The 22990-nt window shown below is 37.5% G+C and overlaps 1 protein-coding gene across 6 annotated transcripts in view; it reads left to right on the forward strand.

Annotated features, from left to right (window-relative positions):
* WNK1 (WNK lysine deficient protein kinase 1) overlaps positions 1 to 22990 on the forward strand; it is a 167084-nt gene that overhangs the window by 67540 nt on the left and 76554 nt on the right. For all 6 annotated transcript variants that reach the window (XM_003796448.3, XM_003796447.3, XM_023517127.1 and 3 more), the window contains exons 3-4: positions 14334 to 14554; positions 17628 to 17785. In XM_003796448.3, the coding sequence (XP_003796496.1) occupies positions 14334 to 14554; positions 17628 to 17785 (379 nt within the window). The remainder of the gene's footprint in view (positions 1 to 14333; positions 14555 to 17627; positions 17786 to 22990) is intronic.

The raw sequence follows: 22990 nt of genomic DNA on the forward strand, positions 1-22990 counted from the left end.
CCACAACGCCCGGCTATTTTTTGGTTGCAGCCATTATTGTTGTTTGGCGGGCCCGGGCTGGATTCGAACCCGCCTCCTTAGGTGTATGTGGCTGGCGCCTTAGCCGCTTAAGCCATAGGCGCTGAGCCAAGAATCAATATTGTTAAATAAATGTCCATATTACCCACTACAATATACAGATTCAATGCAATCCCCATCAAAATACCAATGACATTTTCCCCAGAAATAGAAAAAAAAATCCTGAAATTTATACAGAACCACAAAAAACCTAGAATAGCCAAAACCATCCTTAGCAAAGGAACCAAAACTGGAAAAAAATGACAACAAATCACAATACTTGACTTCAGATTATACCACAGAGCTGTAATAACCAAAACAGTCTGGTGCTGGCATAAAAACAGACCAATAAGGCAGAAGCGAGAATTCAAAAATAAATGAACATATATATTGAATTTACCTTCAGCAAAAGTGCCAAGAACATAATTGGAGAAAAGACAGTGTTTTCAATAAGTGGTGTTGGGGAAAAATGATGATTCATATGCAGAAGAACAAAACTGGACCCTTATCTCTCACCATATACAAAAATTAAATCAAAGTTGATTAAAGACTTTAAATCTAAGACCTGAAACTGTGAAACTACTGAAAGACATGGAGGAAACACTCCTGGACATTTATTTATCTGGCAATGATTTCTTGGTTAATACCCTCAAAGCACAGGTGACCAAAGCAAAATTGGATTAATAGGATCACATTAATCTAAAAAGCTTCTGCACAGCAAAGGAAACAGTCAACAGAGTGAGGAGACAATTCATTGAATGGGAGGAAATATTCACAAACCACCCATCTGACAGGGGATTAATAATTAAAATATATAGGGAACTCAGCTAAACAGAGAAAAAGAATAGGTTCTAAAATGGGCAATAGATCTGAATATGTTTCTCAAAAGAAGATGTAGAAATGGTCAACAGGTATATAAAAAAGTACTCAACATCATTAGTCTTCAGAGAAATGCATATCAAAACTACAAAATATCATCTCACCCTAGCCAGGTTGTGGAATAAGGAGATTCCTTATACACTTTTAATGGAAATGTAAATTAGGTTCCTCAGAAAACTAAGAAGAGAAAGAATACCATATTACCCAGTAATCCCACTGCTAGTGTTATGGCACTTTTCACAATAGCTAGTATTTGGAACCCCCCCTTTTTTTTTGAGGCAGAGTCTGAATCCATTGGGTAGAGTGGTGTGGTGATATCATTATAGCTTACAGTAACCTCAGTATCTTCGGTTTAGCAATTCTCCTGCTTCAGGCTCCCAAGTTGCTGGGACTACAGGCACCTATTACAATGCCCAGCTAACTTTTTTTCCCCCTGTTTTTAGTAGAAATAGGGTCTCCTCAGACTGGTCTGGAACTCCTAAGCTCAAGTAAACCACCTGCCTTGGCCTCCCAGGTTGCAATAGCTAATGTTTGGAATAAACCTAAGAATCCATCAGTGGATGAATGTGTAAAAACAAATTGGCACAAGTACACAGTGAAATGATTTTCAGCCATAAAGAGAATGAAATTCTGTCATTTGCAACAACATGGACAAAACTGGAGAACATTAAGTATTACATCCAGTATTATGTTAGGCAAAATAGCCAAGCACAGAAAGACAAATCTTGGCTGGGCACAGTGGCTCATACCTGTAATCCTAGCAGTCTGTGAGGCGGAGGCAAGTGGATTACTCGAGTTCATGAGTTTGAGACCAGCGTGAAGAAAAGCAAGACCCCATCTCTACTAAAAATAGAAAAACTAAAGCAAAAGTATCACTTGAGCCCAAGAGTTGGAAGTTGCTCTTACTCTATCCAGAGCAACAGATTAAGATTCTGTTCTTAAAAAAAAAAAAAGTAAAAAGGCAAATCTTGCATATTCTGACTCATATGTAGCGTATAAAGATTAAAATAGTTGGTCTCATGGAGACAGGCAATGATGGTTATCAGAGTTTGGAAAGAGTAGTGGGCTGGAGGTAATAAAGCAAGTATGATTAATGGGTGCAAAAATGTAGTTAGATAGGTAGAATGATCAATATGTGATAGCACAACAAAGTAACTGTGGTCAACAAAAAGTTTTAGTGTACTTTAAAATAACTAAAATTATGGAATTGGTATTTTCCTAACACAAATAGTAAATGTTCAAGGTGATGGATACCCTCATTACCATAATTTGATTAATGCACTTTGTAAGCTTTCATCAAAGCATCACATACTTTATAAATATATACAACTATTAATGTACCTATTAATTAAAAATTTTGAAGAACGTGATAGCTCATATTGAGGTTCCTAAGAGATTTACATATAGATTCTGCTTTTATAACTGGAAGAATACAGACTAACTAGAACCATTGACATTATTAGGAGAGGCAAATTGGGACAGAATGGAAATTAGTACTATAATACATAGTTTTTAGAGCTTTTAAGTCTCTACCTTTGTTCCACATATATACTGACATTAAAACTTAATTAAAACAAATACTATGTGTAATACCCATACCCGAAAAATGAGATGAGAATGTATGGGTTAAAAAATCTGGATCAGGGGATGGAAGTAAATTTACACTTAATTTTTAAGTTGAAGGAAAATTCACATATGAAAATAACCATTTTAAAGGGTACATTTCAGTGGCGTTTCATGTACATTTGCAGTGTTTTGTAACCACCACATTTTCATCACCCCAAGAGAGCATGCTGTACCCATTAAGCAGTTACTACCCATTTTCCTTAGCACCCTGTCTGTGCAGGGTAGTTTCCTTAATTGCACATTATCTAAATTTTTAGGCATTTTTCTTTTTATTTTTAAAGTTCTCTTTTTCCTATCATTATCTTTTTTAGTTTCTGAGCCTCAGAGGTTATTGGCAATAAGAGGATATAGTAAAAATCACACTAGACTTGGACCTGTGACTTCTACTCCCACCTGTGCTATGCATGTAGTTACCCTTCTCTGGGTCTCAGTTCCCCATCTGAAAAACAAAGGGTTGGATTAGCTGATTGTTAGTAGCTGTGGATAGGATTTTTTATTATGGTAAAAAATATATGACATAAAAATTTATCATCTTAACCATTTTTAAGCATCCAGTTCAGTAGTATTACTACATATACATTTTTTTTTCATCTCACAGAACTAAAAGTCTATACCCATGGAACAGTTCTCCATTTCCTCCTGCCCTGCTTGCTATCTCTATGAGTTTATCTAATCAGGGTGTTTTATATAAATGGAATTATAAAGTGTATGATGTGAACTTTGTGATCTTTCACTTAGCATGAAAAATGTTTAGGATCATCGTGTTGTAGCATTTATCAGTACTTCATTCCCTTTTATGACTGAATTATTTTCTATTGCATAGAGATAACCACAGTTTTTACCATACATTGATGAATATTTGCTCTGTTTCCACCATTTGGCTATTGCAAGTAATACTGTTATGAATATTTGTGCACAAGTATTTTTTTAAGCTCCTGTTTTTATTTCTTTTGACTATATACATAGAAGTGTAATTGCTGAGTCATAGTAATTCTATGTTTAACTTTTTGAGGAAGTGCAGCACTATTATTGCTAATAGCCATGCCTCTAGACATGGTATGGTATCTCATTATGGATTTGGATTGCATTTTTCAAAGGATTAATGATGTTGAGTATTTTTAATATGTTTATTGTTGGCTTGTTGCTTGTAACTCAGTGAGTAGGGCACCAGCCACATACACAGGCTGGTGGGTTCAAGCCCAGCCTGGGCCTGCTAAATAACAATGACAACTGCAACCAAAAACTAGCCGGGTGTTGTGGTGGAAGCCTGTAGTCCCAGCTACTCAGGAGGCTGAGGCAAGAGGCAAGAGAATAGCTTAAGCCCAAGAGTTTGAGGTTGCCGTGAGCTGTGACTCTACCGAGGGTGACATAGTAATTCTTCGTCTCAAAAAAAAAGCTTATTGTGGCCATTTTTGTATCTTTGGAGAAATATTTAAGTTCCTTGCTCATTTTTAAGTTGGATTGTCTCTTTGTTTTTCATTTATGGTGAAACTAGACTATATCAGATAAATGATTTGCTAATATTTTCTCCTATGATTTGTCTTTTCATGTTTTTGGTACTGTGCTATATAAACAGATTATTCCTTATCTGAGATGTGTGGGATGAGAAGTGTTTCGGGCTTCAAATATTTTTGGATTTTGAAATATTTTCACTATGCTTCTGGTTCAGCATCCTAAATCCTAAAATTCAAAATACTCAAATGAGCATTTTCTTTGAAAGTTAGGTTGGAGCATATAAAGTATTAGATTTTGAAGCATATTGAATCTTGGATTTTCAGATTTGGGTTGTTTGACATGTACCAAGTTTTTAATTTTGATAAAACCCAAATTATTTCCTTTATCTTTTGTTGCTCGTACTTTTGGTATCATATCTAAGATTCCTGCCAAAACCCAGGTCATGCAGATTTACCTCTAAGTTTTCTTCTAAGAGTTTTATTGATTTAACTCTTATATTTAGGTTGCTGTTGTAATTTTTAGTTAACTTTTGTATATGCTGTGAGGTAGAGTCTGATTTCACGTTTTTGCATGATGATATCTATGGTATCATCATGGATGTCAATGGTATTATCCCAATACCATTTATCAAAGAGATTATTATTTCCCTATTGGCAACCTTGTCACAAATCATTTAACCATATATGTATGGTCTTTATTTCTGGACTCATAATTCTGTTTCCTTAGTGTGTGTGTGTGTATATATATGTATATATATTTGTCTGCTAATGCATATTAAGTGTTTCAGTCCATGAGCACAGTGTCTTTCCATTTATGTCTTCTTTAATTTCTTTTGGCAGTGTTTTATAGTTTTTAGTATGGAGTATGCCGATCTTTGGTTAAATGCACTCCTAGATCCTTTATTCCTTTGGATGCTATTGCAAATGGAATTGTTTTCTTTTCTTTCTTTCTTTCTTTTTTTTTTGAGACAGAGTCTCATTTTGTCGACCGGGTAGAGTGCTATGGCATCACAGCTCACAGCAACCTCAAACTCTTGGGCTTAAGCGATTCTCTAGCCTCAGCCTCCCAAGTAGCTGGGACTACAGGCGCCTGCCACAATGCCCAGCTATTTTTTGGTTACAGCTGTCATTGTTATTTAGCAAGCCCTGGAACCCTCCACCTTTGGTGTACGTGGCTGGCGCCCTACTCACTGAGCTACGGGGGCTGAGCCTTCTTTTTCTTTTCTAATTGTTTCTGGCTAGGACTTCTAGTACAGTGTCGAATAGTATTGAATTTCTAATCTCAGTGGTAAAAGAGCGAAGGGGAATCGAGTATGATGTTAGCTATGGGTTTTTCATAAGTGCTCTCTATCACTTTGAGAAAGTTCTCGATTATTCCCAGTCTGGTTTTTCTTTTTTCTTTTCTTTTCTTTTTTTTTTTTTTGAGACAGAGTCTTAACTATATTGCCGTCGGTAGAGTGCTGTTGTGTCGTAGCTCACAACAACCTCAAACTCCTGGGCTTAAGTGATTCTCTTGCCTCAGCTTCCAGAGTAGCTGGGACTACAGACACCTGCCACAACGCCCAGCTATTTTTTTGTTGTAGTTGTCATTGTTGTTTAGCTGGCCCAGGCTGGGCTCGAACCCACAGCCTCAGTGCATGTGGCTGGCACCATAACCACTGTACTATGGGTGCTGAGCCACCAATCTGTTGTGTTTTTTTTTTTTTTTGGAGACAGAGTCTTACTCTGTTGCCCTGGGTAGAGTGCTATGGTGTCATTATAGCTCATAGCAACCTCAGTCTCTTAAGTTCAAGCAATCCTCTTGTCTCAGCCTCCCCAGTAGCTAGGACTACAGGTGCCTACCATAGTGCCTGGCTCTTTTTTTATTTTTTAGTAGACACAGGGTCTTGCTCTTACTCAGGCTTATCTCAAACTCCTGAGCTCAAGCAATCCATCTGCCTCAGCCTCCCGTGGAAAAGCATTAGATTTTGTCAAACACTTTTATGCATTCAAGTGAAATATTATGTGGTTACTCTCTGGTATTATGCAGATTAATTTTCTTATGTTTAAATACCTTTTTGTTATACTATGTGATTGGGTTCAGTTGCTAATATTTTGTTTGAGGATTTTTGCTTCCTTTATATAAAACAGCCTGTGGTTTTCTTTTGATATTTTCAGTATCAGAACAATACTAGTCTCATAAAATGACTTGGAAGTATCTTCCTCTGATCCTTTTGGGAAGCATTTTAGAAGTACTTGTGTTAATTTTCCTTCACCAGTGAAGTCTTCTAGTCCTAGACTTTCTCTGTGTGTGTGTGTGTGTGTGTGTGTGTGTAGAAACAGCGTCTCACTTTATCGCCCTCAGTAGAATGCTATGGTGTCACACAGCTCACAGCAACCTCTAACTCCTGGGCTTAGGTGATTCTCTTGCCTCAGCCTCCCGAGTAGCTGGGACTACAGGCGCCCACCACAACACCCGGCTACTTTTTTTTTGTTGGAGTTTGGCCGGGGCAGGGTTTGAACGCACCACCCTCGGTATATGGGACCGGCGCCCTACCCACAGAGCTATAGGTGCCGCCTGACTTTTCTGTTGTTGTTAAGCAGTTTCTTGAAGGAATATTCCATGTGTCCTTAGAGGAATGTGTATTTGGTTGTTGTTGAGCAGTGTATTCTAGTCCTCTTATTTTCCTTACTGATCTATATTCTAGCCATTATTCAAGATGGGGTATTGATGTCTCAACTATTGACTATAGATCTAATTTTTCTCTTCAATTCTGTCACTGTTTATGTATCTGTGGTCTCTATTGTTTATAAATATGTTTTAAATTAATATTTTGTATATTGGCCCTTTTATCAATATGTAGTGTTCTTTCTTGTATCATTTTTTTATTTAGTCCATTTTGTCTGTTACTAGTTTAGCCACTTTACCCTCCTTGGGTTACTATTTGCATGGAGTATTTCTTTTCCTTCCTTTTGTTTTCTTTGTGTCTTTGGATCTAAAATGTCTTGTAGCTATCAAATAGTTAATGTATTGGTTTTTTAAATCCATTCTGCCCATGTCTGTCTTTATAGAATTTAACACATTTGAAGTAATTAGTGATGGTGAATGATTTCAGCCATCTTCCTGTTTATTTTCTATATGTCTTGTACCTTTGTTTCTTACCTCCTCCATTACTACTTTTTTACATTTAATTGGTTTCTTGTACTATTTGATTCCCTTTTCATTTTCTTTCTTTCTTTTTTGTTTACACAGGGTCTTTGTACCCTGGGTATAGTGCTGTGGTATCTTAGGTCACAGTAACTCTTCGGCTTAAGTGATCCTCCTGCCTCAGCTTCCCAAGTAGCTGGGAACACAGGCACCTGCCACAGTGCCTGACTAGAGATAGGCATCTCACTTTTTGCTCAGGCTGGTCTTGAACTCCTGAGCTCAGGTAATCCACCTACCTCGGTCTCCCAGAGTGTTAGGATTATAGGCATGAGCCACCACATCTGGCCTCATTTCCTTTTTTTGTATATTTGGATATTTTCTCATTGATTTCCTGGAGGATATAGCATCATAAATTTCTGTTAGTCTAGTCTGAATTGATACCAACCTAGCTTTAATAGCATACAAAGTCTTTGTTCCTAAACACCTTCACCCCTTTCTCATTTTTGTTATGTTAAATTTTGTCTTTCTACATTATGTGCCCATTAACTTAGATTTATAACTATTATTTTATGCATTCTTTTAAATCATGTAGGAAGTAAAGGAAGTTTTAAACCAAATTACATTAATATTGATTTGCGTATTTAGCTATATCGTGACCTTTGCCAGAGATTGTATTTATTCTTTTGGGTTCAAGTTACTGTCTATAGCAGTGTAATACTGCTAACAGACACCCTCAGCTTCTGCTTATCTAGTAATATCTTAATTCTCCTTCATTTCCTTTTTTTTTTTTTTGAGACAGGAGCCTCCAGCTGTCCCCTGAGTAGAGTGCCATGGCATCAGAGCTCACAGCAACCTCAAAACTCCTGGGCTCAAGCGAGTCTCCTACCTCAGCCTCCTGAGTAGCTGGGACCACAGGCGCCTGCCACAACGCCTGGCTATTTTTTGGTTGCAGCTGTCATTGTTGTTTGGTGGTCCTGGGCTGGATTTGAACCCGCCACCTTGGGTGTATGTGGCTGGCGCCTTAGCCACTTGAGCCACAGGCGCCAAGCCAATTCTCCTTCATTTCTGTGGTATAATTTTGCTGTTTGTCGAGTTCTTAGTTGGCATTTGGGGTGGGAGTTAGTTGGTTATTATCCCTTTCAGCCCTTTAAATATGTTGTCCCATTGCTTTCTTCATGGATTTTGCTGAGAAATTAACTCATCATCTTCTTGAGGATCTGCTGGATCATGAAGAGTTTTTTTTCTTGCTACTTCCAAGATTCTCTTTGTTTTTTTTCTTTCAATAGTATGTCTCATGTAGATCTGCTTACATTTTTCCTTTTTGGAGTTTGTTGAGGTTTTTGGATGTATGAATTCATTATCTTTTATCAAATTTAGGAAATCTGTTACTATTTTCTCAAATATCCTTACTGCTCTTTTCTTACCTTTTCTTCTGGGACTGACTCTTATTACATGTATATTGGTAATTTTTTTTTTTTTTTCTTTTTGAGACAGAGTCTCAGTATGTCGCCCTCATAGAGTACTGTGGCATCACAGCTCCCAGCAACCTCAAACTCAAACTCCTGGGCTTTAGCGATTCTTCTGCCTCAGCCTTCCAAGCAGCTGGGTCCACCATTGCCCACCATAATTCCCTGCTATTTTTTGGTTGTAGTTGTCATTGTTGTGCGGCAGGCCTGGGCTGGATTCAAACCTGCCAGCTCCTGTATATGTTAGCTGCTTGAGCCACAGGTGCCCAGCCAGTATATTGGTAATCTTGATGGTGTCCCACAAATCTCTTAGGCTTTGTTTATTTTTCTTCATTGCTTTTTCTTTAGGCTCATTAGGCTGAATAATTTTAATTGAGTTTTCATCAGGTTTTCTGCCTTTTTCTTCTTTGTGCTCAAATATGCTATTGAAACTCACTAGTGAAGCTTTAGTTATTTTGTTTTCAGCTCCTGAATTTCTGTTTGGCTCCTTTTTATTTTATTTTATTTATTTATTTTTTTGAGACAGAGTCTCACTATGTCTCATCACAGCTCTCAGCAACCTCAAACTCTGTGTTTAAGCAATTGTCTAGCCTCAACTTTCCAAGTAGCTGGGACTATAGGTGCCCACCACAACTTCCAGCTATTTTTTTGTTGTTGTTGCCATTGTTTAGCAGGCCTGGGCCAGGTTTGAACCTACCAGCGCCTAACCACTGAGCTACAAGCACCAAGCCATTTGATTCCTTTTTATAACATCTCTTTATTGATAGTTCTTTATTTGTATTGAATATCCTCTATAGTGTAGCTATTACATTTGGCAGCCATTGTGCTCAGCATTTAGATTTCCAGTTTTATAAATAGATACTATAATTATTCCCATTTAACTATGAGTTAATTACCAATTAATAAGAAAATATTTCAGTACTAAAAAGCCAATTAGGAGCTCTGCTTATGAGAGGAGAGCTTGTCAACTACGAGGCTTGCTTTTTCAATATGACTGAGCAAGAATCACTCAAGAATCAGTCATAATGACCACAGTGTGCTTGCTTTTTTTATGTCCTCTCTGTACTGGTAGTACTTGTTTGTCACATTTCTCTCTCAAAGTGGTTGATCAACTTGGTGTTAACTGTTACTCCTGTTTTTAGCACCACTTCTCTCACCATATGCTTTCTTGTACTTAGAAACAGTACTACGGTAATCATGTTTATACATATGTTCTGTAGATTATGTTCCCAAAATGTAATCTAAATCATAGTATATGGGTAATTTTCATTTTAATAGCAATTGAGAAAAGATATGATTCCTTCCTTCTGGCTGGGGGAATCTTGAAAGTCTTTACCAAAAAGATAAGATTTAAGAGAGCCTAAAAGCAGGGGTCCTCAAACTTTTTAAACAGGGGGCCAGTTCACTGTCTCTCAGACCTTTGGAGGACCAGACTGTGGGGCCAGGGACGAGTCAGCTGCTAAGCAGGACAGGCAGCGGTGGCAAAAAAACCCGGCGGGCAGGATAAATGTCCATGTGGCCCACCGGCCGCAGTTTGAGGACATCTGCCTTAAAGGATACGTAAGTTTTCTATAAGGGGAGAGGTGTTATGGGAATAGTTAAAAAAGAAAAAAATACAAAGTTAGTGGTAGATGAAGCTGTTTAATTAAAAATAGGAAGAATTTTGGTTAAAAATAAGAATGACAAAGCTATCAACATTTTATAAAAATTTTCAATTCAGAAAAGTTGGAAGAATTATACAATGAGGGCTAGGTGTGATGGTTCACACTCTGGGAGGCCGAGGCAGGTGGATTGCCTGAACTCATGAGTTCGAGACCGGCCTGAGCCAGAGCGAGACCCTGTCTCTAAAAAATACCTGGTGCCTATAGTCGTAGCTACTTGGGAGGCTGAGGCAAGAGAATGGCTTAAGCCAAAGAGTTTGAGGTTGCTATGAGCTGTGACACAACAGCACTCTCCTGACTGAGAACCTGTCTCAAAAAAATAAAATAAATTTTTAAAAGTTGGCTTGGTGCCTGTAGCTTAGCAGCTAGGGTGCTAGCCACATACACCAGAGCTGGTGGGTTTGAACCCAGCCTAGGCCTGCCAAACAACAGTGACAACTACAACCAAAAAATAGCCAGGTGGTGTGGCAGGCGCCTGTAGTCCCAACTACTAGGGAGGCTGAGGCAAAAGAATTGATTAAGCCCAAGAGTTTGAGGTTGATGTGAGCTGTGATGTCACGGCACTCTACTGAGGGTGACATAATGAGACTCTGTCTCAAAAGATTTAAGTAAAATAAAAAGGATCATTTGCTGAGATTAGCTGAGACTACGGGCATGCTCTCCCAGATTGCATTTGTATCTTTAAGTTTTTGCAATTTATTTAGAATTAAATAAATTACGTGTCCAATTTCATGTAAGATACAGGATTAGTACTATAAAATATCATGTATAAGAGCTTCGCGTGAATAAAGTTCTATCTCTAACACTTTTCTTTATGCTATAATTTTCATGTATGATACACTTACATAAAAATTATAGCAAGTCATGGTTAAATGGAAGTATAATATCTATTCCACAAAATTACAAGACAAAATGCCGGCAACAATGGCAGGCAAATGTTAAAGTGAAGGAAAATTTTCAGCTTTACAAATAGAGAATATCAAAAAGAGATAGAAAAAAATTAAATAGAAAATTATAAAAAGGAACGAAACAAATTCAAGAGCTAAAAAATACAGTAACTATTTAATAGAATTGTTGAGTGAAGTTCTTTCTTGTGGGGAGAGGACGGCTTGGCCGCGGGTGCAAGCTCTCTCCTAGAATTGTTTGAAAGCAAGAGACGACTACATACTCTTAGATGGCATGTAGCAAAATGTCTTTTTCACTCCCTTTTATTGGGAGCTAGTCACCTACACCACATTGATCAATAATCCTAACATCCTCAATTCTTATCTTAAACTATAGACAAGAAAGAAAGTCAGGGAAAGTGAGATAGCCATCATAAGATTAGCCTAAAGAAAGAAAGTCCAGGCAAGTAAGACAACCATTTTAAGCTAGCCTCAGGCTGTTCCTTTCTGAAGACCTAAAAGAACTATACATTATCTGACTTGTATTGTTAAAGTTAAAGGTCAGGATAAAAAGAGGAGTAAAACCTTTTTCTTCTATATACTCAATTAAATTTCCGAGAAACAGGCTTTGTGACTGTTTTCTTATGGTTTGGAGACCCCGCAGTTACGATGGAGTATTTTACTCACATCATTACTTTGGAGTTTTTCTTTTTACTCACATCAACCTTTGAGTCATGTCCTCTGCATAGATGGGCCGTTTCAACCCTTATCTGACAGGCTGGCTTGACTACACAGTTGGGATTCCCTGTAGGAGGTTGTTAAGCCTGGCCTGCCAGTCCCCTCTGTGTCTTCCCAGGTTGCTTAGGTCTCGACAAAAGCGCATAATACTCGCAAGTCTTTTTGCTCAGTTTCTGGAATTAAGAGAGCACATTTTATTTAATTTTTGTGAGAGTTTACCCCATATAGAATGTGTAAGTGAAGCATATGTATCACAGTCTTGTAGGTCTTCCTTTAAATTGGTCCTATGTATTTTAAAGCTAATAAAAGGAAAATGCAGTCTTTTTATAGTTAAAATTTTTAGTGCTGTTTATTATTTTCCTTAATATTTCCAGATAACATCTGCATTGGAACTCAATCCCAAAGTTATATCTTTCCTGCAGTGGGCACATACCCAAGTAGCCCAACTAATGCTGTTCAATTCATTTAGCATTAATTGGGCTGATTGGGATCTGTTTAGTGTCATTCTGTTGCCTGATTAGAGTGCCATGGAATCATCACAACTCATAACAACCTCAAAGTCAGCTTTCATCAAAGTGATCCTTTTGCCTGAGCCTACCAAGTAGCTGGAACCATAGTTGACTTCCACAATACCTAGCTCTAGCTAGTTTTTCTATTTTTGGTAGAGACAGGGTCTTGCTCTTGTTCAGGCTCGTCTCGAACTCCTGAGCTCAAGTAATCTTCACACCTCAGCCTCCCAGAGTGTTAGGATTACAGGTGTGAGCCACATACCTGGCCGAGATCTGTTTGACATGTACATACTTAAGAGCTCATTTAGAGATTTGGTTAGAGTAAATATGCAGAAATTAGGGCTCTCCTTTCCAAGATCTCCAGAAACCTTTCCAAGATTTCTGAAATCTCCTCTTTCCATTTTAGATCTCTACTATCCAATTGAACCTTCTGCAATGATGGAAATAGTCTATATAAAATGCACTGTCCAAATAAGTAGCCATTTGCCGCATGTGGCTGTTGAGCACTTGAAATGTGGCTAGGGCTGGGCGCAGTGGCTCATGCCTGTAATCCTAGCACTCTGGGAGGCTGAGGCGAGTGGATTGCTTGAACTCTGGAGTTTGAGACCATGCTTAAGCTCAGGAGTTGGAGACCAGCCTAAGCCAGAAAATAGCTGGGCGTTGTGGCAGACACCTGTAGTCCCAGTTTACTCAGGAGGCTGAGGCAGGAGGATCACGTGATCCCAGGAGTTTGAGGTTGCTGTGAGATATGATGCCATGGCACTCTACTGAGGATGAGAAAGTGAGACTCTGTCTCAAAAAAAAGAGAGAGAGAAGAAAGAAAGGAAAAGAAATGTGGCTAGGGCAACTGAAGAAAATATTTTTAAATTTAATTTTAATTAATCTACATTTATATATACGTAGTCACATTTAGCTAATGGCTGCTATCATTCTGGAAAGTTCTGTTGGACAGTACTGTTCTCAGTGCTATGGTCATCCCAGAGACTACTATTTCTTTTCTTTTCTTTTTTTTTTTTTTCTTTTGAGGAGCCATCCTCAGTTGAGTGTTGTGGCGTCACAGCTCACAGCACTTCAAACTCTTGGGCTTAAGTGATTCTCTTTTCTCAGCCTCCCAAGTAGCTGTGACTACAGGTGCCCGCCTGGCTATTTTTTTGGGCGGGGGTTGTAGTTGTCATTGTTGTTTAAGCTGGCTTGGGCTGGTTTCAAAGCCACCAGCCTTGGTGTATGTGGCCGATACCCTACCCACGGAGCAATGGGCGCCGCTGGACTCCACGATTTCTGACTGAGGTTTAATAGACCTGCAAAGTCAGATGGGGCTGTTCTCTTCAGCAAAAAGTTACAGAAAGAAGGAAGCTCAAGCAATGCTTTCCCTTCATCTCGTCCAACTTATAACTGATTTTGACTGCTCTCTAGAACCTTCAAATGGTTTTGTATGTTTTTGACTGAGTTTGTAAATATATCTGCATTTGATAAGAGCTACTCTACTATTTAGTAAAGGCGGAATTCTGCCTCATAATCATGTTAACAGTGAACTCATTTTAAGGAGTTCATTTTTGTGCTTTGTTGTCAGACTTCTCTTACAAATTACTAGTTAGATATTTTTGGCCTTGAAATATTTTAAGTACTGCTAATGCTGATAAAGCCAACTTGATACTTTCCTTTAAAAAAAAAACTAGTTACCTAATACTGTAATTGTTTATATCAAAAAGTATTTGGCAGGCTTACTTTTCTGTGTCCCTTAATAGAGTTTTCATTTTAAATTACCACACCCCTTCAACCTTACTAAAAAGTATCACTGTCCTTTAAAGTTACTGAATCTTAATATTCTAAATTTGATATTCCCATCTCAGGTATGTTAGAATTTAATGGAATTCTTCAAGGCAACAAACTCATATCATTGATAACTTGTTTGGTGTTCCTTGCTATTTCCAGGTACTTGAAAAGGTTTAAAGTAATGAAGATCAAAGTTCTAAGAAGCTGGTGCCGTCAGATCCTTAAAGGACTTCAGTTTCTTCATACTAGAACTCCACCTATTATTCACCGGGATCTTAAATGTGACAACATCTTTATCACTGGCCCTACAGGCTCAGTCAAGATTGGAGACCTTGGTCTGGCAACCCTCAAGCGGGCTTCTTTTGCCAAGAGCGTGATAGGTATGTTTCAAGTGTACCTTGGAGCCTAGCTGGCCTTTTTTGACATTTCTTTTATTTAGAAACCTGGTCCTGTGAGAGCTTTTATTTTGTCAAATAAACATAAAAGTTCATAGCCGATGGAGAGGTGATCAGTTTTACTTATGAGATAGAAAGTTCCCTGTATTTATTCTTCTAGAATCATCTTAAAGACTATTGGTGTTTTACAGAATTACATCGAGAGAAGTAAGGTGAACTTCATTAACAAAACCCCATGTATTAATAGCAATCTTATTGAGTCATAGTGTTGATACCATTTATTATTATGTACTGTGTTACATACTGTTGATACAGGGTGTCCGTGAAGCTCATATTAAACTGTTTTAAATTTTAAATTGCGCATGAACTTTATGGATCCCTGTATAATAGATAGGGTACATCACTTCATAAAGAAGTAGAATTTATATGTAGTTTAGTTTCTAAAATGTTCATTAAAGCCTGGCGTAGGTATCTCACATCTGTAATCCCAGCATTTCAGGAGGCTACGGCAGGAGGAATACACTTGAGCCCAGGAGTTCAAGACTAGGGTAATACGGTGATATCCCATCTCCACACAAAATAGAAAAAATTAACTGAGTGTGGGGGTGCATGCTTATGGTCCTAGCTACTCTGGAGGCTGAGACAGGAGGATCACTTGAACCCAGGAGTTCAAGGCTACAGTGAACTATGATCCATACCACTATATTCTAGCCTGGGTGGCAGAGGGAGACCTAGTCTCTAAAATGTTCAGAGTGTGTGTGTATAATATTATATATTTACCTGCCTTTTAAAGCTTTATTTTAAAATGTGAAAATAAATATGGTAGTTCATTCTGAAAAGTTTATCAATTTATTCCCACTCTTCAGAAGTTATGAACTACCTATAATATCAGGACTGAGACTCTAGGTTGGACAATTCTTTGTTGTATTGTAAGATTCTTTAGCAGGATCCCTGGTCTCTACCCACTAAATGCCAGTAGCATACCCCTGTTTTACCTGCCTCTAGTTGATAAAACCAAAAATATCTCTAGATATTACTATATATGTCCTCTGAAGGACAAAGTTGCACCCTGTTGAGAATCATCTACCTAAAGGATAAGGCTGTGTTCTCTCAGATTTTTAACTATACATAGTTGCAGCTGGATAAAATTTAATACCTATTTTAATAAGTTTTCATTCTCTGAAGAATGTATCACAATTTAAAAATTTAATTTTTATGTTCTTCTCCACCATCCCCACAAAGGTGACAACAAAAGAAACCCATTAATTTTTACTTGGGCTAGACTTGAGTGTTCCTTTTTTTTTTTTTAAGACAGAGCCTCAAGCTGTCTCCCTGGGTAGAGTGCCATGGCATCATAGCTCACAGCAACCTCCAACTCCTGGGCTCAAGCGAGTCTCCTGCCTCAGCCTCCCAAGTAGCTGGGACCACAGGCGCCAGCCACAACACCCGGCTATTTTTTGGTTGCAGCTGTCGTTGTTTGGCGGGCCCAGGCTGGATTCAAACCCACCACCTTAGGTATATGTGGCTGGCACCTTAGCCACTTGAGATACAGGCGCCGAGCCTAGACTTGAGTATTAATAGGAAAAGCATGGAACACCACTTGTTTGTATATCATTACAAAATAATATTCTCCATGGAATATTATGTACCTAGGATTTGAAATGATGACTTTACATTTCCTTGTAGCACATTAATAAGAAGAGTTGGGAAGGAATTATTTTAAAAACTGAAGTTCCTTTTTTGTCTTCAGAGGAAACATTTTTTTGGCTTCTTCAAATCTCTGGATTCAAAGTTTTTGTTATTTGTTTGATTATTTAACTACAGTATACAAGCCTGTTATTGGAAATGCTCTATAATTTGAGGTATATAGTCCTAATTATTTTATTTTATTTTTTTGCAGTTTTGGCTAGGGCTGGGTTTGAACTCGCCACCTCCAGTATATGGGGCTGGCACCCTACTCCTTGAGCCACAGGCACCACCCTATAGACCTAATTAATTTTTTTTTGCAGTTTTTGGCTGGGGCTGAGTTTGAACCTGTGGCATATGGGGCCGGTGCCTTATTCCTTTGAGCTATCGGCGCTACCCTAGATCTAATTTTTTGAAAGCATCGCAAAACCTAGTCTTGTGGGATCTGTGCTCATAAACCAGTCTTTATTTGAGTACTATATTTGTGTGTATGTATTTTTTTTTCACTTTGTTGTCCTCAGTAGAGTGCCATGGTATCAGAACTCATAGCAACCTCAAACTCTTGGGCTCAAGCGATTTCTCTTAGCCTCCCAAGTATCTGGGACTACAGGCACCCACCACAACGGCTGGCTATGTTTTAGAGACAGGGTCTAGCACTTGCTTAGGCTGGTGTCAAACCTGTGAGCTTAGGCAGTCCATCCACATTGGCCTCCCAGAGTGCTAGGATTATAGGCATGAGCCAGTGCACCTGGCCTGTGTGTGTATGTATTTGTTTTTTTGACAGTAAGTTGTCCCTCAGTTTATTTCTTGTATCTGCAGTAGGCTTATTTGCATACTGTGGGTAGGATGGTGAGTATGTGAAGAAAAGGGCTCTGGTGAGTGGCCTTTGTAGACAGTTACATTTTATTTTATTATTTAAAAAAACTTAACTAGTTATCAGAGTTTTGAATTTAAGGTCTCTTTGAAAAGTGAAACTAGTCAGAAGGAGAGTTAATTGCAAGACACTAAGTGTTAACCTTAAAGCTACCATACAGTAGGGGGCAGACAAGTATTTTGATCTTTTAAAATCCGTCATCTTATCTTATACATAGATGCTATTATGTCTACTTTGTTTATTGCTAGTCTCTTAACCTTGTCAAGTTATGTTTGTCTTTCAGCCAAGGCTCTATTTTTCCTATAATAGGAATTCGTATTAAACATTAAATAAACAGACACTCTACCCTGTTCCAGTGTCCTATAAAGGCCTCGCAGTAGAAGCTCTTCTATGAAATATTTGACAGAGCAGACTGACTTTGAGAAGATTCCTCCATCCCCCACTGTAACACCTGAAACTTCTGGTTGCATTGAGTTTGAATTATTCTTTTAATTTAAGGTACCCCAGAGTTCATGGCCCCTGAGATGTATGAGGAGAAATATGATGAATCCGTTGATGTTTATGCTTTTGGGATGTGCATGCTTGAGATGGCTACATCTGAATATCCATACTCAGAATGCCAAAATGCTGCACAGATCTACCGTCGAGTGACCAGTGTAAGTCTTCCCCTAACTAGTTGGTGAGCTTGGGTCACATCTACTAATCTGCCTTAACTCTGCATAGCATGAAACCATGCAAATGAGCTGTATTATGTTTTAAAACAACAGTTATTCTTATTTGCTCAATATCTCTCAAATTTATTTTCATTTATTTATTTATTTCAGATTAATATGAGGGTACAAATGATTAAGTTACATTGTTTGCATTTGTTAGGTAAAATCCGAGTTGTAGTTGAGCCCTTTATCCAGTAGGTGTGCCATATACCACTACATAGTGCCTGTTAGGTGAGAGCTTACTAAACTCCTTCCCTCTTCCATCTCCCTCCCCCCAACTTGAATTTAATTGTGTTTTTTTCTCGTGTGGTGATTTAGTTGTTCATCTACTGGTTTCATGTTAGTATTAAATATATTGAATACTTGATTTTCCATTCTTGTGGTTCTTTACTAAGGAGAATGTTCTTCAACTCCATCCAGGTAAATAGAAAAGATGTAAAATTTCTCACATCTTGGCAATTGTGAATTGAGCTACAATAAACATTCCAGTGCAAATGTCCTTATGGTAAAAGGACTTGTTTCTTCTGCATAGATACCTAGTAATGGGATTGTGGATCAAATGGCAGGTCTACTTATAGCTCTTTGAAGATCCTCCATACTTCTTTTCCAAAAGGCTGTATTAGTTTGCAGTCCTATCCACAGTAATTCATTTTACCCTAAATGCTTTGTCAAATTAAATTATTCACAGAGTTTTCTCTAATGGCTTGGGATAACTTATTAATTTATTAAGTCATATATGTGTATATGAGCACCCGTAATACTTAAGGCGTAAGTTAATATCCTACTGTATTTTAAAATTACCCATGATAGTTCATGTCTGCTGACAGAGCTATTTTTTTATAGCTTTCCAATTGAAACCTTTAAAGCTAGTTGTTAATGATTCATTATTTCATTTTATCGCTACATATTTCATTATGCTAGTCTAAAAATATGGATCTTTTCCTACTTAACCTTATTGTACCTGATAAAATTAATAGTAATTTCTGGATTATCTAATACCCTATACCTATTAAGGTCTTTTTCTGTTGTTTCAAAGATGTCCATTGATTGTGTTTAAAACAGGACCCATGAGGGTCCACAGATGGTATTTCTTTGTTGTATCTCCTAACCTAGAACTGTTGCTTTCTTTCTGTTTCTGCATGGCATAGATTTATTGAAAGAGTTACATTAATTATTTTGATGTATGTTCCAGATTCTAAATTTACTTATTTGCCTCCTTGTGTCATTTAATTTGTTATTCTTCCATATTTTTATGAAGGGAAGTTTGTCTTAAGTTGGAATATCTGAACAATATAAAAATAATTGTCTTTTTGCTCACATTCATCCAAGAGTGTAGAGTATAGTTTTCCAGAGACTACGTGATGGATAAACTGCATGTTGGCAGCAGAGTGAATGCAGAAGCAGATACGAGAATCCTTTCATTTTCTGTTAAGAGTTCCGGAGGCAAAAGTTTGAGGACCCCTATTCAAATGTCTGGATAAAATTTAGGCTGAACTTTTTTTTTTTTTTTTTAAACAAGGATACTTTTTTTAATAGTATATTACACTAAGAGCCCCCAGAGTATCTTGTTAATCTCATTTTTAGCAGTTCAATGTTGTGGAATTTTGTTATGGGATTTTATTAGAAATGGCATACTTAGCTTTTGATAGATGATAAGAATAGAAATAGTTTAAACACTGATAGGAAACTTTTTACTTTAGGTAGACTGAATTATCAGTTTTACATCTTCACATAGGGTTGAAAGAAATATTCTTAGTCAGAAATGAATTAATAATTGTTGATTATAATTACTATGAATATTCCTTTAATATCTTCTTTATATATTAGTATGCAGTTTTGTTGTGTAATGGACATAGTGGATAGTTAGTTTATTTAATTCAACATGAATGGTAAAAACCCATAGAATCATCATACCCAGTAAAAATAATAGCTATGTTCACATAGGATATTGCCTTACTCTTAAGTTACTCCTGGCTTTGTAATTGAAGTAGTATTTTATCTTTTATTATTACTGAGTGTATGTTTCTACAAGCCTCTGTCCTGAGACCTTACTGTTAATTTTATCAATTTTATTTATTTATTTATTTTTGCAGTTTTTGTCTGGGGATGGGTTTGAACCTGCCACCTCCAGTGTATGAGGCTGGCGCCCTACTCCTTTGAGCCACAGGCACCACCCAAGATTTATCAATTTCTTTTTCTTTGTTTTTTGAGATGGAGCCTCAAGCTGTCCCCCTGGGTAGAGTGCTATGGCTTCACTGCTCACAGCAACCTCCAACTCCTGGGCTCAAGCGAGTCTCCTGCCTCCGCCTCCCAAGTAGCTGGGACCACAGGCGCCCGCCACAATGCCCGGCTATTTTTTGGTTGCAGCCATTATTGTTGTTTGGCGGGTCCGGGCTGGATTCGAACCTGCCACCTTACGTGTATGTGGCTGGCGCCCTAGCTGCTTGAGCCACAGGCGCCGAGCCAGATTTATCAATTTCTTTTCAATACCCACCCATCCCATCTCAACCTAGGTTCTAATATGCTATATGGTTCTAATCCATGAAGTAGTGGTTCTCTATTTGGGCTGAATGGGGGCAGGAAAAAATGTAATTCCTTATGCCTTGAGGTAATTCTAATAAGTATCTTAATTGTTACTCTATAGTTAGCCACTTAGAAAGCTCAAGTAGAATGATTTTGAAGTATTTTTTCTTTGTCTATTGTCTATAAGATTTGGTATGATCTGTTTTTTGAAATTATCTTCTATTTTTATTTATAAATATTAGTTGTCTATGTTTTGAGACTTTGGGGGAAAAAAAGTTAACTGATGACTCCATACTGAACCTCAGAGTCAAAGTATTCTGTGACAGACATACTTTTATCTGACAATGTGAATGTTACTTTTTTTGCATTATTGCTCAATATTTCATTGCAGCAGTCATCTGATTTCTTTTCCTAATGTGTTTCTCTTCTTTCATTCTTTACCAGGTTTTTGTTTCTAGTCCTTATCTTAAATGTTATTGTTATTAAATTTGAAGCCTCTTTAATTTTGTGATGGAAAAGAAAAAAAGCTCATCTGCTTCGCTTCTCAGAATTCTGTATCTTTATTCCCAGTTTAGGTCTCTTATTCCTCTTTCTTACTCGATTGCACAGTAATTTACATTTTCTCAGGTTTTTTCCTTTGAAAGTAGGACAGGCTATTGGATGATTTCCTCCTTTATTTTATTTAAAATTGTTGAGACCTGGAGGTATATCTAACTCTTTGTTCACTAATTCCAGTTTATCAGGTTCTTTCTTCAAGAATACTTGTTAGGTGAAAGCTTTCTTCATTCCCATTGCCAGGACTCTGATTTCACATCTTTCTTACTTCGTACATTTTCATGTCTTGCTCTGTCTTCTAGAATTAATTTATATTATGAATTTGTTTCTTCATTTCACTGAACCTGTTTGAATTTCTTGCTCTCTTTTCCTGGCATTAGGAGCTTATCTCACTCTAGCTCAGGCTGGTCTCAAGTCCATGAAGGTAGGCAGTCCACCTGCCTCAGCTTCCCAGAATGCTGTGATTCCAGGCATGAGCCACCGCATCCAGCCAAATTCTTAATGTTTTATTATCTTTTGATATTGTTCTTCTTTATCTAAATAATTTGTTTTTGGTTAGACCCATTCCGTTTATTGTTTTGTGCTATGTCATATTCTTTCCTTTATTCCTACCCATTTGCATGTTCTATATACAGTACCTTATCTATAAGACCATAAATTGGATTAATAGTACTTTTTAAATTCTTATTGCTTTAGATTTTTTACTTCTTTAATATTAATCTTTACAAAATTTCTGTACAAAGTCATCTTTCACTGTATTGCTATCCCAAGTAAAAAATAAGTCCTAGTGGAATAGATCAGACATTTCCTGAATCCCTGCTATGTACCATGCCCAGAGCTTGACACTAGGTAAAGGTAAATAACAAATATGTAGTCCCTGTTTTCACTAGCTCTAGTATAGAACATAAATTTATAAGCAAACAATTGTAATTATATAACATGTTGAGTATTTTAATAGAAAAGCACTAAGAACAGTGGGGTAACAATGTTTAACACTTACAGATTAGGGAAGATTTCACAAAAAGCTGTTGTATGAACTATCAAAAAGTGAGATAAGGGAATAAGAGTAAGAGGCCATTCAATAAAGCTAGAATAGGTGGTACATGAGTACTGGGGTACCAAATACTATAGTATAATTGAAGTGGGTGTATCTGTTGTCTTGTGTTTTGAAGGGAGGGACAAATGAATCACTAATTAGTTTTCTCTACTCCAAATCTGGTCTCTTATTACAGAGCAAATCTGATCTCTTATTATAGGTCAGTAATTAAGAGGAGAACTTGTGACTCCTGATAAGAGTTTTTGCCACTCTTACATTCTTTTAAAGGTGAAAAGAGCCCTTGTTTGTTTATAGGCTTTTGGAAGGAGCAAGGGGAAGGGAGAGTTAGGTTGAAATAGGGATGGGGGAAGGTGGAGGGATAGGTAGGTAGATAATGGATGGAGTGATATCCAGGATTCAATGGGTTTACAAGCATGGTGTAATGAATGGTAAGCCTTAATAGGGAAGGCTTTTTCCTGAAATGAGATAGAGTATTATGATGGATTTTGGAGGCAAAGACTTAGGTTTACATTCTTGTTCTGTTTATTGTTATCTTGAGCAACTCACTTGATTTCTCTGTTTTTTGTTCTCTGTAAAAGAGACATTGTTACTCCTTATAGATAGCTGGAACTGATGCTAGTAGTAGCCCTTGGTTATTTTTGGTGAAAGATGAGTTAAATCATCTTCTCAGGGGTATGGAATGAAAGATGGCCTTTAAGGATGATAAAGGCTTAAAGTAACATCTATGGAGCTTTGCACTGATTAGAAAATAATAGTAATTGTAGTACATGTGTCATTATGAAAGTTTTGAGATACACAGAAATCAAGAAATGTGTAGTTAGAAACAAATGAAGCCCTCCCAACAAAACCAGTAAGCCCAGCAAGTTGAAACCTGCACAAGTGAATCAGAAAGGATGCCATCAATTGTGTTTCTTGGAAGTGAAAAATGGAACATTACACAGTCTGTCTCAAAACTTTCATTGTGCCCCATACATAGCACCAAGCCTCCAGAATTTCTTTATAACGTTGAGAAA

This window comes from Otolemur garnettii, unplaced genomic scaffold (genome assembly GCF_000181295.1).
Source record: "Otolemur garnettii isolate 467f Iridium unplaced genomic scaffold, OtoGar3 scaffold00104, whole genome shotgun sequence".
In the NCBI taxonomy this organism is placed as follows: Eukaryota; Metazoa; Chordata; class Mammalia; order Primates; family Galagidae; genus Otolemur; species Otolemur garnettii.